Here is a 17149-nt window from a genome sequence, read left to right on the forward strand (position 1 = left end):
TTCACCAAAAGCTCTTCCATGTAAAAATCCATGTAGTCTCCATCACTTGATGTTTGTCTCAGTGTTAATCTGGTGTGATGCATTGTGGGATTTTACAAATACAGTTAGTGTGTATTACAGTGTGCTACAATATGGACAAAATACCACACTAGATATGTTGAGTATCAAAGAGTATCACACACATAACGAAACGCACACACACAAGCACACACACAGACATGCACGCACACAAAAACACAAACATACACACGCATGCACACACATGTCCACACATACCCACACACATACACACACGCTTACATGCACAAGCACACATAAACACACGCACACACACACACATTTCAAAAGTGTGTGGAACTTTTAAATGAGTGTTGCCATAGTGACCTGACCTTAGAGTGTTTGTGTGTGTGTTTTCAGTTGCTGCATGTCTATACAAACCACCCACACACAATAATGTTTAGAATGGGAAGAGAGATACAGACATTGTTCCCATCAAACTATAATCTATTGTTCTGTTTTTCTTTCCTATATCTGTCTCTTCACCCCACACACACCCCTCACACACACTCTTCCCCCCACACACACCACACACACCCCTCACACACACTCTTCCCCCCCACACACACTCTTCACCCCACACACACCACATACACCCCTCACACACACTCTTCCCCCCCACACACTCTACACCCCACACACACTCTTCACCCCTCACACACCCCTCACACACACCCCTCACACACACTCTTCACCCCTCACACACACTCTTCACCCCACACACACCCCCACACACCCCTCACACACACTCTTCACCACACACACACCCCACACACACTCTTCACACCACACACACCCCACACACACTCTTCACCCCACACACACCCCTCACACACACCCCTCACAAACACTCTTCACCCCTCACACACACTCTTCACCCCACACACACCCCACACACACCCCTCACACACACTCTTCACCACACACACACACCCCACACACACTCTTCACACCACACACACCCCACACACACTCTTCACCCCACACACACCACATACACCCCTCACACACACTCTTCCCCCCCACACTCTACACCCCACACACTCTTCACCCCACACACACCCCTCACACACCCCTCACACACACTCTTTACCCCACACACACACACACCCCACACACACTCTTCACACCACACACACCACACACACACTCTTCACCCCACACACACCACATACACCCCTCACACACACTCTCCCCCCCACACACACTCTACACCCCACACACACTCTTCACCCCACACACACACTCTTCACCCCACACATACCCCCACACACCCCTCACACACACTCTTCACCCCACACACACCCCTCAAACACACTCTTCACCCCACACACACACCCCACACACACTCTTCACACCACACACACCCCACACACACTCTTCACCCCACACACACCACATACACCCCTCACACACACTCCCCCCACACACACACTCTACACCCCACACACACTCTTCCCCCCCACACACACTCTTCACCCCACACACACCACATACACCCCTCACACACACTCTCCCCCCCACACACACTCTACACCCCACACACACTCTTCACCCCACACACACCCCTCACACACACTCTTCACCCCACCCACACCCCCACACACCCCTCACACACACTCTTCACCCCACACACACTCTTCACCCCACACACACCCCCACACACCCCTCACACACACTCTTCACCCCACACACACTCTTCACACCACACACACCCCACACACACTCTTCACACCACACACACCCCTTACACAATCTTCACCCCACACACCCCTCACACACTCCACCCCACACACACCCCTCGCACAGTCTTCACCCCACACACACTCTTCACCTTCCTCCCATTTGGAAAAGGTTACTGATGCATAACAGACTGTGTAGCAGATTCTTCCCTCAAGCCATCTGACTCCTCAATACTCAGGGACTGGACTGTTTACTATCTTTATGGATCTGTCCTGTAGTGCATTGTGTTGTCTGTTTGTCTCCTGTCTTACACTGTTTGCACTCGGTATCACACATGTACTTTGTCAGGAGGCTTATTTTTCTCTTTTTAATCTTTAGCCCTGACAAAATGACAATACAAGTATCTTGACTCGACTTTCCTACGACTTGATCAGAGAGGGCTTAATAATTTAGTCTGAAGGATAGAAAGACAGGCAGGATATTGATAAGAACGGACATCTGAAACGGATAAAGAAAGAACAGATATGTGAGAGAACTGATCCCTCCTTTCTCTGGTTTCTCGGACAGGACGATGAGTCAGTCTTTCTCTAGCTTTGTCTGTTGGTCTCTGTCTCATCTGTCCCAGTGTATCATGTTCATCATGATTACAGCTCTCTCTGTCCCATCTGTGTCACTGGGTTCACATCCACCTGTAATGTAACCCATATATTACTGTTTGTGTTTTACACTCTGAGTTACAGAATGGCTTCCTGGAATCCTCTATTAAACTATAGAGTTCTTGGTGGATTTCATGAACTATAGATGGCCATCCTGGAAGACTGAGTGACCTACACAGAATCCTTCTTAAGTGCAGTTTCCAAGAATTTTTAGTGTGACGTCCCAGAACCTTGTTTAGCCTGCAGTCCATAGTGAGCCTGCATGTGACGTCCTGAAATCTTTCCTCTGATGTCCTAAAATTTGTGCCCCTTTCAGGAATCATTTATATGTTGAGTCCTTGGTCTGTTTCAGGGAATATTTGATGCCCTGCCTGGATCCTGGGTGTGATCTTTGGCATGATGTTCTCAGTGCCCTGTTAGACAGCTTTGTGCCTGGATTAGTTCAGCTCTAGAGTCCATAGTGGATTTATTACTTTTTTAATGTATTTATTTTTAAAACTAAATTTCTTCTTTTTTTAAATGACAGTGAAAACAGAATTTGGTCAGCTGTTAATTTCACTGCTGGTGATATTCTGTCTATACCTGTTATACAGTGGTGCCCAAAAGTATTCATAATGGTTAAACATTGCCATTTATTTGGAAAATATGACTGATAATGCAAAAGAATTGTTCCTTATTTACAGATTGTGGTCGTATGAAGTCATTAATTATCACAGTTGTTTGACTCCTTTTTTAGGACCTTTGTTGTTCCTATTGATAATTAACTACCTAAATGTACACTGCAGGTTTTGGGTTTTTTTAAGCCCATGACAAGTCATCAGTTTTTGTAAACAATGGTTCTCTTTCTTACACAGTTGGTGTATTTGTGCTGCAGGGCTGGGTGTAGGCTGGCACCCGGGTGCTCTTGTGCTCCTAGAATGCACTCTGTTCCTTTACAAAAACAAAGCATCTCTTTATTATATCTGAACTTGCTGACTTGTGTGTGTGTGTGTGTGTGTGTGTGTGTGTGTGTGTGTGCAGTTGTTTGACAGGCTCCGGGACGAGACTCCAGACTTCCATAGGAAGATCATCCCAGTTAGCAGTGAGCTAACTCAGCCTGGACTCGCTCTGAGTGATGAAGATGTACAGACACTCACACAGCATGTTCACATCATCTTCCACTGCGCAGCCACAATACGCTTCGATGAGCCGCTCAAGTAAGACATGTTAATGTAGATCCTTTACAGTTCGTCTTTGCAGTGTTTGCAATTTCCTAAACTGAAGATTTAGTTTAAGTTCTTTAAATAAATTCTGAATTGTATTAAAAAGTCCACCTTAGACTAAATGACACGGAATCACATTCTATAGATTAATAATCATATAATGTAGAAAAGGGAAAAGTATCCCAGACCATGGACCTGAAAAAAAAGGATCACAACCATATTTGGAATGTTGATCACATCAGATTTTATAATAATAATTACAAAAATAAGACAGACCAAAGCCCTTTCCCTGACTGATTCTTTACAAGAAGCAATAATTATCACAGCATTAATCACAAGCCTTAAATACAAAGGACATAAAATGACTGTTCTGCTGTAACTGTGTCTGTTTTATTAATGATATTAACATGAAACTCTTACTATTGTTAACTACTGATTTATAAACTGTATCACTGTCACTGCTTTATTGTTAGTCAAATAAATGGCTTTGTAGGAATTTTGTTTCTTTTGTCAGAATCTAATGTGAGTCAGAGTGTCGGCTCTGTTCACTCTTACTGACTGACTTACAGAGTGATCTTGTGCTCAAATAAGTCAAGACCCCTGCCATAGGTCTGACAATTATGGTGTGTGTGTGTGTGTGTGTGTGTGTGTGTGTGCATGTATGCGTGTGCGTGTATGCGTGTGCGTGTGTGCGTGTGTGTGTGCGTGTATGTGTGTGTGTGTGCGTGTGTGCGTGTATGCGTGTGCGTGTATGCGTGTGCGTGTGTGCGTGTGTGTGTGCGTGTATGTGTGCGTGTGTGCGTGTATGCGTGTGCGTGTATGTGTGTGTGCGTGCGTGCGTGTGCGTGCGTGTGTGTGTGTGTGCGTGTATGTGTGTGTGCGCGCGCGCGTGTGTGTGTGTGCGTGCGTGTGTGTGTGTGCGTGCGTGTGTGCGTGCATGTGTGCGTGTGCGTGTGTGTGGTGTGTGTGTGTGTGGTGTGTATGTATGTGTGTGTGTGTTCATCAGACATGCTCTGCAGCTGAATGTGATTGCGACACATCAGCTCTTATCTCTAGCTCAGCAGATGCAGCAGCTGCATGCCTTCATTCACATCTCCACTGCATATGCCAACTGCAACCGCCGTCATATTGATGAGGTCATCTACCCCCCACCTGTGGAGCCCAGCAAGCTCATCCATTCACTGGAGTGAGTGCACACACACACACACACACACACACACAGCGCCCTGCATGGCATTATGTTACTTAACGTTGTGTGTGCTGACCCCTGTGGTTGGTTTGTGCTGGTGCTGCAGGGAGACAGTACAGCGGTTTAAATTATAAAACACTGTAAACTGATTTTGCAAATAAACAATTCAAGTCACGATAAATAGGGCAACGTCTTTGCCGTAAGCCGTGACCCGTGTCTGTGTATGAAGAGGTCCTGGTACTTGAGGAATACAGATAGCTACGTCTTCCACAGGTCCAACATGGTGCTTCAGTTCAGATGCCTGTTCCAATCAAGTGGCTAGTCAGGACATGTGCTGGATCGTCTTTATCAACTAAATCAGCCATATTTCTTATCCTGAAGCCGACGGAAATGTTTTTACTGCCTGATGCCTGTTCAAGGTTCTTCTGGATGTAAAATAAAAATATCTGCTGTAATTGGGGAGAAAAAGGACCTCAGGCAACTTGTTCAAAACCATCAAAATGTATTTACTGTACAGGAACTTCAGCAAAACACCGACCTGTTTGGATCAAAGGAAAAGAAATCCAAAATATAAAATGTCTTAAAACGTGAGCTACACAGAGGCATGTTGTAGCCGTCTACTCTGAGCCAGAACAGGCTTATTATACCACTTTAGATACGCTATCCTTCATCTGTAGAACCTTGAAAATTATATTTACATTTTCTTATCCAACAGACGTTTCTGTGTTCTGGTTGTAAGGACTCTATAAAAGTGCTGTGAGTCCTTTAACAAACCGTTCTCTCTTTAACATCAAATCAGTATAGCAAATGTTATAAATCCCAACACATTTTACAGTCTATATGTTGATCTGTACTTATAATACTCGAACGTAATCCAAAGACAAGTGTAATTATGTATAAATAAGACAAATAAGTGGTCAGTTATGAATGGATTCAAGTTTTCTGTGGTCCCAAAATTCTGACCCAGACCTATTCTTGGATGGAGAACCTATCAAACTGAAATTCTTGGACTTTTATGTGGGGAATAAAATTATGTTTGTTTTCAAAAACATACTTTTATTCCACACATGAAAAGCTTGAGGATAAAATGTTTTAAGAAATTGAATAAAAGTTCTGGGAAAGTTCACTGTGCTCTTTCGTCTTCACGGAGTAACAGTCAGATCCCAACTGGAGTATGCAAGCATTTAGTATGACTCTAGAATGTATGTTAGCCAGTTGTATATGATGGACACTGTACTGCATTTAGAACTGCTTCTGTTCAGAGCCTTTACACACAAGTCTGAGAAGCTTCACTCCAGAACAGACGTCAGAAACTTGTTCTAAAATACGCAGTTAAACGTAACAGTTCATTCAGTCCAGACAGTTTCTCACCCTGAACATCTTCACTTATATGAAAAAAAACCTTTTGGTATTTAGTTAAAGACTCCTCTAGAAAACCTGGACATCACTTTGGACAATTTAACCAAGTTCAATCTTTTCTTCCTCCTTGAAAAAACAGCGTTATTTCTACATTGACCAAACACAAAAAGACAGACACACAAAGGCAGTCACTGGAGATCAGCATTATGTATCTACATTCCAGGAGAATGTAGATACATATGTAGATGCAGATACATGTAGATACAGAATGTTCCACAGCTGAAGCTTGTGTGTTAATTTTGGACCTGGAAAAGATAGAAAATGGACAAGGACATACGTTTTTACAATTTTCTGACTCAAGAGCTTGTCTTCAAGCCTAGACCACTGACCGCCCCATAATTACAAACATTTAATCTAGAGTTGATATTTTACTTTGGAGAAACTTTTTGGTCTACATGTTGGATCCCAGGCCATACACACATCATCGCAAAGAAAGCTTTCTCTCTCCTCAAATTAAATAGTGCCAGATTCCACCCTCAGATATCAAACCCCTAGTGAACTCCTGTATATCTAACAAGTGGTGAATGGAATGGGATGAGTTCAAAAACAACATGCTTTCTGAAATAAAGCCCATTATAAGTAGAGCTCTTTGTTATCCTCAGACCTGGACATGATCCTGTCATGTATACTGTAGTGTCATGTAGGTCATTCAGGACTTTATATTGATAAATGAAGAACCTTCTTTCTGCTGCAACGTTAAACAGTTTTATTTATTAAACACATCTTGGACTCATTTTAATACTGTTAGACAAAGATTTTATACAGAAACAAACCTAATGACTAACTTTAAAACGTTTTATATTAAATAATTTTTTTTAGAATTTTTAGAGAGTATTAATATAACTTATTAATATCTTATTTATTTAATCGGTAATGTTTTTTTCTAGCCACACTGACATAGCTTTAAAACTGTAAATAAACAATGTGATTAGTTAGATCTGAACACAGAACTGAACACAGGACTGAACACATAGTGAATAAGCGTACACTGATTTCTGATATTTATATTGCTACATTTTAAGACGTTATAGACATTATTTATTAGTACAGATTATATAAAATAATGTGACCTTTACTTACTCGGATCTGAAATGTAGGAATTTATGTGTTATATTTTCAGCATCTTCCATGTGGTGTAAATAAGATTGTATGTGTTACTAAGGTGGATGGATGATGCAATTGTCCGTGACATCACACCAAAGCTGATCGGTGATTGGCCGAACACGTACACTTACACCAAGGCCCTGGCGGAGTGTGTGGTGCAGCAGGAGAGTGGAAACCTGAATGTAGGGATCATCAGGCCTTCCATCGTTGGGGCCAGCTGGCAGGAACCTTTCCCTGTGAGATCTATTTGCACAGCTCACTCCTCACACAGCTCACTCCTCACACAGCTCACTCCTCACACAGCTCACTCCTCACACGGCTCACTCCTCACACGACTGACTCTGCACATGGCTCACTCCTCACACGACTGACTCCTCACACGACTGACTCTGCACATGGCTCACTCCTCACATGACTGACTCCTCACACGACTGACTCTGCACATGGCTCACTCCTCACATGACTGACTCCTCACACGACTGACTCTGCACATGGCTCACTCCTCACACGACTGACTCCTCACACGACTGACTCTGCACATGGCTCACTCCTCACACGACTGACTCCTCACACGACTGACTCTGCACATGGCTCACTCCTCACACGACTGACTCCTCACACGACTGACTCTGCACATGGCTCACTCCTCACACGACTGACTCCTCACACGACTCACTCATAGAAATTCAATATGTAAGTCTGACTTTTGTCTGTATGTCTCTCTCTTTCTCTCTCTTTAGGGCTGGATTGACAACTTCAATGGTCCAAGTGGTGTCTTTATTGCGGTAATTACATCTGTGATGTCGATCATTTATATGACCCAATACACACACACACACACACACACACAATGTAAAGCTAATTTAAGCTCTTTACCTGTGTGTGCAAGATTTATTGTAGTGCTACCAAAGGATTGTCTGCATTAATGTATAAGTGTTCCTAATAAAGTGGACAGTGAGTGTATATACATTTGTCAGACAGACATACTGTGTGTACATATAGTCAGAGAGACAGGTCTGGAGTCAGCTAGATGAAGGGCCAAATGGCTAAATACATGTATGTACAAACTGAATGGTTGAATACTGAAAATACTAGTGTGTGTGTGTGTGTGTGTGTGTGTGTGTGTGTGTGTGTGTGTGTGTGTGTGTGTGTCCATGTACAGGCAGGAAAGGGAATCTTGAGGACAATGAGAGCCAGTAATGATGCAGTAGCAGATCTGATTCCAGTCGATGTGGTGATCAACCTCACACTTGCTGCAGGATGGTACACTGCAGTGCACAGGTATACACACACACACACACACACACACACACACACACACACACACACCACACACACACACACACCACACACATTAAGCATTATGGTAATACACATTAACACTTAATATTATGGTTAATAGTCCATCAGCATGTCGCTTTTGTTTGTGTTTAAATGGCCAACAGTCTAATTACACAACTTTTATATTTAGAAATGGGAAGATTGAAACTTGTGCAAGAAAACACACCCAGCATGCTTACCAAACGTCTGCAGATTCCACCATACTGGGAAATACATTGCATCACAACTAATGAACTCATACATGTTTGCAAATCTGCTGCTGTAAACTTACAAATTACAAAACAGACTGTTGAAATTATTTTGTTAAAATGACACGTGTGTGTTACAGGTGTCGCTCTTGGGTAAGGGTTCAATCACAATACATTTATAAACTATACCATTTTCCTGCAGCTAAAATAAGTGTCATCATTATGTGAATTAAATCAATTTATCATAAATTGATTTAGTGTTAAAAAAGTCCATAATTAAGCTGTAATAAAAGTCCAGTGTTTCTGCAGGGTTGCCAGGTCTCAGTAAAATCTCTACCTCCACTTTGTTTTGATGACTGCACAAATTTGGGAAATGAAATTCATGTTTTTATTTATTTTTAAAATCTTTGTGTTGTTAATTGTAATTTTATTCTATGGACAGATCAATAAGATTAACTTTTACACATTTATAACCTGGTGCATTAATACAGAGTTCAGTTATGATGATGTGCTCAAAATCAGATAAACCTTGTGTTTGGGCCAAACATTTCCCAAAATTAGATTCACAAACTGAGTTAGGAAACTTATTAGTAACTCGTGATGAGTTTCATCCAATTATTTAAATAAGGATATTTCTATTTTATGTGTATGTTTTTAGACCGAAGTCTGCTCTGGTTTATAACTGTACAACAGGAGGCATTAACCCTTTCCACTGGGGAGAGATCGGTACGTACACGACACGGACATCGTACAGCTGTAAATCTAAATGAACCCTTTGTTTAATATGCATGTTTATAGATCAGCAGAAACTGTTGCATTCAGCATTTAACTAATTTTATTCCATGGCGTGTTCTAGGAAGTGTTAATTAGCTACCGTAGGTGTGCTAAAAATAACCTGATTAAACTGATGTTGTATTGCTGTTGCCATCAGAGCATCATGTGATGTCAACGTTTAAGCGGAATCCTCTTGAGCAGGCGTTTCGTCGGCCCAACGCTAACATTACCTCAAACTACCTGATTAATCAGTACTGGATCCTGGTTAGCCACAAGTTCCCTGCGCTCCTCTACGACTTGTTCCTGAGACTGTCTGGACAAAAACCTCAGTAAGAACTTGTGAACATCGCCCCCTGGAGTTCAGTTATGCACATGATCATATATTTTGAGGAAGCACCTGAATACGGTTGAACACAAAACTGATTACACATGAATGCATGTATGAACACACACTGATAATCCTATGAATACACAATCACACCTGAACTAGTCTCATGTAACCACACTGACTGCAGGTCTGGACCCCAAAGTAACTTCTGTTGTCCAAGGACTGCACAAGAGGTCATCTGACTAACTTGTGCAACAAGCCACAGTTTTGTAAATTCGATGTCGTTACAAAAACCGACCACTGTGTAACCACAGATCGTTAATTTAAGAAAGTCTTGCAAATTAACGAGTCTGTACTGGAAACTGCACATAATTTATAAAATCATAAGTTGAAGATCAGTTGTAAACACAATGGCTTCCTTCTTCCATGAGGGAAGTCGAGTGTCATTACCGCTTTGTGTGCAGGCAGGCCGTTAAAAAAACAGATCGCTTCAAAACTCCTGAATAGTTTTGACTTTTGTGTGCCAAAAGATGTTTTGACTTTTGTGTGCCAAAAGATGTTCAGCAGACAGTTTGTTTGCATGATGTCTGAGGCAGCGACTACACCTGAACATACACATTTACACCTGAAAATCTTGTTCTGTTTCAGGCTTCATGCCTTGTTTTACTTCTTGCTTTAGTTTTATTAGCTAAAAGCCTGATGTTAGTTGTGTTGTGGCTTTAGTTCCTGTTTGGTTCTGTTTCATTAAGGTTCTGACTCTAGCTTTAGTACTTGTCTTGGTTCTGGTGATAGTATAGATCTGATCTCTGCTCTGCGAGAATTCCACTTAGTTGTATTAAAGGTTTTATTAAAGTATTTAAGCTTTAAACACCAATGTCCATGTGTACAGAATGATGCGGATCTTTAACAGGCTACATAAAGCCATCGGACTGTTGGAGTATTTCAGTAGTCAGGACTGGGAGTGGAATTCTGACAACATGAACATGCTGATGAACCAGTTGAGCACTGAGGACCGCAAGGTACACACTGTTCCAGTTTTTTATTTTCTGATGTAATCTTTTGTATCAAAGAGATTAGAAACTATTTTTGTCTCTTTCTCAGATGTTTAACTTTGATGTGCGTCAGTTAAATTGGCCCGAATACATTGAGAATTACTGTATCGGCACCAAGAAGTACGTACTGAATGAGGACATGGCCGATATTCCAGCAGCCAGACAACATCTGCGCAAGTACAAAACACATAAACACTATACATTCGGTCTAAAGTAGCTTTATTTTTATTATATTTAAATAATAAACTTTCTGCATCCTACATTAAGTGGTCTCCGTGGACAGTGATGTTTGTGGATGACATTGAGATCTGTAATGAGAGTAGACAGCAGGTGGAGGAACACCTGGAAAGGTGGAGGTCTGCTCTGGAAAGAAGAAGAATGAAAGGAAAGGTGTAGAAGACAGTAGTGAGAGCAGCTCTGCTGTGTTGGTTAGAGACTGTAGCAGTGAGGAAAAGACATGAGGCAGAGATGGAGGTAGCAGAGATGAGGATGTCGAGGTTCTCTTTAGGAGTGACGGGGATAGACAGGATTAGGAAGGAGCACATCAGAGGGACAGCTCAGGTTGGCTGGTTTGGGGACAAGGACAGAGAGACTAGATTGAGATGGTTTGGACATGTACAGAGGAGGGAGATGGTTATATTGGTAGAAGGATGTTGGAGATGGAGCTGCAGGTCAGAGGTCAAGAGGAGGGACAAAGAGGACATGTATGGATGTGTTAAATGAGGAGATGAAGGTAACTGGTAGTGTTGAGGATGATGAGGATAGTGTTAGGTGTAAACTGATGATTCACTGTGTGACCCCTAACGGGAAAATACGAAAGTAGAAGTTTTTTAGAAGTCAGAGTAGAAGTTAGAAGTAGAAGAATACGAAATTTTTCACTGTTTTTCTCTTGTTTTTCTTTCAGACTGAGGAACATCCGTTACACATTTAACACCGTCCTGCTGGTCTTTATTTGGCGTGTGTTTATCGCTCGTTCTCAGATGGCCAGAAACATCTGGTACTTTGTTGTCAGTTTGTGTTTCAAGTTCCTTTCCTACTTCAGAGCCTCGAGCACCCTCACCAACTAGAAAAAATCATTCTACTGGCCCAGTCTCTTCCAGCGATCCCTGTTCTTTCCCACAATCTCCAGACTGTCTAAATGTACTCCACTAAAGGTCATACTGTGTCTGTGATCATGTGCATAAACTTTTTGCAAACTAATTTACTGGAGCATTATCCAGTAAGGCCGTAATCCATTGAGCGTTCCATGGTCTGCCCCAGTCCCCTTGACTGTACCCTGGCCTGCCCCTTTTTCACTCAGGAGTAGCCTGCATTGCAACTAGTCCACTGGCATGCACCCTGGACCCTGGACTCCACTTGAATGTACCCCGGTCTAATCAAAGCCCACTGGTGTGTACCCTGATACTTAGAACTGTCTGCACCCAGTCCACTGTAGTGTACCCTGTTCTGCTCCCAGGCATCTGCACTAGACCGTTTTCTGCCTGCAGTCTACTAAAATGTTGTGTTTAATCTGTCCTGCAATGAGTGTTCTTATGTGTATCCCTGTGTCTGCCCCAAGTCTAACCAAGTGCATTAAAGTTTGCCCAAATTTTGATTAACCGTAACTCTGTCTGTACACAATCTTTATAAAAATCCCACTTTGTACCAAATTTAAAAGTCTAAGTTTCGGGCAAAATCCTCAAAAATATTAACCTTATCTGCCCCAGTCTACTCAGGTAGAACTCAGTCTGCCCTCTGTCTATTCCACTTTAGTCCCTGCCTGTGTTAGCATACCACATTCTGCCCCCCTGTCGGTGTCAGTGTGCCTTGGTTGTATTTAAAAATACCTGTTTCCACTCGTCCCGTTTGTCAGCATTATTCCCAGCTTATCCCTCATTTTTCTTCAGTACCACACCTAAACTTTGGCCCTCTGCATTTATTGACCCTTTGTCATCTGATCCTTACACCACTGGAGATCCTTACACCACTGGAGATCCTTACACCACTGGAGATCCTTACACCACTGGAGATCCTTACACCACCTAGAAACTGGAGTATTCTTACCAAAAAAACACAGCAATCTACTGCTCATGTCGAGGTCCAGCCCCTGCTAATTAACCTCCTGTAATTCAGACTCTTCCTGTCTTACTTTAAATCAGCAACCAGTCTGCTAACAGTTTCCCCAGGCTATCTGCCCCAGCTGTCCCGGGTGGAGTCACTGGGGTGGGATCTCACCATCAGCACCTACTACCGTTTTTAGAGCTTTTTCTCCTTTTATAACGTGTTCTTTAAACAAAGAAAGAAGAAACATATATATAAATAAATATATATATATATATATATAGCCACTGTTATTTTACCTTGTCTGTATAAATGTCATTGATTTCTGTTTAATTAATGATAGAATTATTATTATTATGATTTATTGTTATTATTAATTGCCCTCAAATGCAGTTTTGTTTATTTTGTTTTTTTAAAGATTTGAATTTTGACAGTGTTGAAAGAAGATTGACTTATCAAAATCAGTTAAGAACGCTCTGGTGTGTGTGCACGTGTGTGCACGTGTGCGCACGTGTGCGCACGTGTAGTCAGGTCTAAAAGTCTGTGTTCACTACAGAGATGTATTTTTATCTCATGAGTTATCTAACACTAATGAACATTCAGTCCACACCCACTCTCCCACACACCCACTCAGCCACACACCCACACACCCACTCTCCCACACACCCACTCTCCCACACACCCACTCTCCCACACACCCACTCAGCCACTCACCCACACACCCACTCTCTCACACACCCACTCTCCCACTCAGCCACTCTCCCACTCACCCACTCTCCCACACACCCACTCACCCACACACCCACTCTCCCACACACCCACACACCCACTCTCCCACACACCCACTCTCCCACACACCCACTCGCCCACACACCCACTCTCCCACACACCCACACACCCACTCTCCCACACACCCACTCTCCCACACACCCACACACCCACTCTCCCACACACCCACTCTCCCACACACCCACTCTCCCACACACCCACTCACCCACACACCCACTCTCCTATACACCCACTCACCCACTCTCCCACACACCCACTCTCCCACCCACCCACTCTCCCACACACCCACTCTCCCACACACCCACACACCCACTCTCCCACACACCCACTCGCCCACACACCCACTCTCCCACACACCCACACACCCACTCTCCCACACACCCACTCTCCCACACACCCACACACCCACTCTCCCACACACCCACTCTCCCACTCTCCCACACACCCACTCTCCCACTCACCCACACACCCACTCTCCCACTCAGCTACTCTCCCACACACCCACTCTCCCACACACCCACTCTCCCACTCTCCCACACACCCACTCTCCCACTCTCCCACACACCCACTCTCCCACACACCCACTCTCCCACTCTCCCACACACCCACTCTCCCACACACCCACTCTCCCACACACCCACTCTCCCACACACCCACTCTCCCACTCTCCCACACACCCACTCTCTCACTCACCAACACACCCACTCTCCCACTCAGCTACTCTCCCACACACCCACTCTCCCACACACCCACTCTCCCACTCTCCCACACACCCACTCTCCCACACACCCACTCTCCCACACACCCACTCTCCCACTCTCCCACACACCCACTCTCCCACTCACCCACACACCCACTCTCCCACACACCCACTCTCCCACTCTCCCACACACCCACTCTCCCACTCTCCCACACACCCACTCTCCCACACACCCACTCTCCCACACACCCACTCTCCCACTCACCCACTCAGCCATAATGATGATGATTGTGGTCTCTTCATGACTCTGAATCTGACCTTGATCATGATTTAATGAGGCGTCTTATGAAAGTAAACTTTTTTACATTTTTGATAACTGATGAATGAAAACTGTTCTTTATTTCTGATTTAGTGCAGTTTGTAATGTGTTAAAGCAGGTTTTATAGCAGTAATCAATAATCCTCAATAAATACTGGCATGTTCATACGCACTTCTGTGGTATTAGCACTAAATGCTAAAGGGGGCATGTTTCATTCTGTAATAGCAGTGTAGCATTCCATCATATCTGCAGTTTTTCTTTATGACTTACCAGAAACACAACCACATATACCTTTGGCTTGTGTAGCTAATTTGCACTGAGCAGTTGTATTTGGCATGTTGGCTAAATTCACATTTTAACTTTGAGATTATTTTTCCAGTGCTTTCTAGTTTCATTATTATAAGTTACTAATCTTGCATCTTGCTAGCTTAACTACCATTTTAAAGAGGTACTGTAAAAATATAACTGTCCCTAGCCCTTAGCTTAAGGCTAATTTTCCCAAAATAAAGTTAGCCAAGTACACATTTTACAGAAATATGATCAGCTTGCTAAATAAAAGTGATAACTAGTTGCTAGTTTATCTTTTACATTGTTTAATAAAGAATTCTCATGATTGTATCCCTCAAACTAGCAAACACTGACCTGACCTGAAGTTTTCATTAATTAAAAAACAACACAAATGTTTAATTTTGACCAGGAATACAGTGACCTGTGGTGTGTTAGCCTGTGTGTAACACCCACGGTGTGTTAGCCTGTGTGTTACACTGTGGTGTGTTAGCCTGTGTGTTACACTGTGGTGTGTTAGCCTGTGTGTTACACCCGTGGTGTGTTAGCCTGTGTGTTACACCCACGGTGTGTTAGCCTGTGTGTTACACTGCGGTGTGTTAGCCTGTGTGTTACACCCACGGTGTGTTAGCCTGTGTGTTACACCCGCGGTGTGTTAGCCTGTGTGTTACACCCGCGGTGTGTTAGCCTGTGTGTTACACCCACGGTGTGTTAGCCTGTGTGTTACACCCACGGTGTGTTAGCCTGTGTGTTACACCCACGGTGTGTTAGCCTGTGTGTTACACCCACGGTGTGTTAGCCTGTGTGTTACACCCACGGTGTGTTAGCCTGTGTGTTACACCCACGGTGTGTTAGCCTGTCAGTTCTCAGCCGTCATCCCTTTCTATCTTAATGCAGTAAGGACAGAAAGCTGAAGTATTGTTTGAGCTGATTGTAATGTTTACTGATGCACAGACTGCCCTCTGATGATATGATGCCAAACACAATGCATTTTTACATTTTTAATAAGAACAAAGTGTGTGTTTACTGTTCACGAGTGTTTCATGTACTGTTCATAACTGAAAGACGTTATTTACACAGATGCCATATTACAGTACAGAGCTTGTCTTCCTCTGTCATGTCACATGTTTTAATGACAAGTTTAATACAAATCCAATGAAGTGAGAAATTGTATTTATTCTGCTTTATTCTTTTTCATGTTTATCACACTTTTCTATAAATAATACATCCTAACACTTCATTTTTCGACACCACAAACACCTTGATGTCTTAAAATAAAAGTGTGCAATCAGAAATCTGAGATTATTATTTATTCTCCATTTTTAATTTTTATTTATATATCTATTTATTTTGATGAAAAACTATTTTATTTGAATATAAAGATTTGGATCATTTAAAAGTCTGCACTAAACTTGAAGATAAAGATTACGTGGAGTTATTTACTGCTTCATTTATTTATATTTGATAAGGAAAAACCTTCAATTCTGTTTTTTTTTTTTCAATTTCTTTAAATTCACAAAGCACGTTTAGAGAAATTTGTACTTAAGTTTTCAGTTTATTTTTGTTTTAATTTATCACTATTGATTTAGGTTGAGGCAAACATGACAGTCTGAAAGAATTAAAGAAACACTACAAATGTGTGCGGTCCCTAAATGAATAAATAAAGCTGACATGTCGGCTTCCGACTGACGATCCACACATCCACAAAACAAACCCTGTCTGAATAGAAAGATTTTAATGGTAGAGACCTTTAAAGTGTTGAGAAGTGAAGGACGTGATGATCTGTGTGAGTTTACAGACTGTATGATGATCAGTGTTCTGGATGATGAAGATATGTTCTGAGAATGCAGCAGTGTGTCATCAGTGTCACAGTGACGAGTAAAGTGATGAGAGCTGAGCATGAGTTTTAGGGTCTTTTTACACCCGGTCACTTCATGTGTTGTCTCTGATCCGATATCTATCTGATTTGTTAAAACTGTTCCATTTACATTAGACCACATAAATGCGTCTCGGCGAATCGGAT

General features: G+C 42.7%; 1 protein-coding gene across 1 annotated transcript in view; it reads left to right on the forward strand.

Annotated features, from left to right (window-relative positions):
* The window catches only part of si:dkey-97m3.1 (fatty acyl-CoA reductase 1), a 24988-nt gene extending 8567 nt beyond the window's left edge, over nt 1-16421 (forward strand). Inside the window, exons 3-12 of the mRNA XM_060890156.1 lie at nt 3417-3592; nt 4605-4784; nt 7369-7546; nt 8051-8095; nt 8473-8591; nt 9498-9565; nt 9771-9942; nt 10831-10960; nt 11043-11170; nt 11898-16421. Coding sequence (XP_060746139.1) covers nt 3417-3592; nt 4605-4784; nt 7369-7546; nt 8051-8095; nt 8473-8591; nt 9498-9565; nt 9771-9942; nt 10831-10960; nt 11043-11170; nt 11898-12060 — 1359 coding nt within the window. The 3' untranslated portion in view covers nt 12061-16421. The remainder of the gene's footprint in view (nt 1-3416; nt 3593-4604; nt 4785-7368; nt 7547-8050; nt 8096-8472; nt 8592-9497; nt 9566-9770; nt 9943-10830; nt 10961-11042; nt 11171-11897) is intronic.
* Nucleotides 16422-17149: the final 728 nt, after the last annotated feature.

Source organism: Tachysurus vachellii, chromosome 16 (assembly GCF_030014155.1).
Source record: "Tachysurus vachellii isolate PV-2020 chromosome 16, HZAU_Pvac_v1, whole genome shotgun sequence".
Lineage (NCBI taxonomy): Eukaryota > Metazoa > Chordata > Actinopteri > Siluriformes > Bagridae > Tachysurus > Tachysurus vachellii.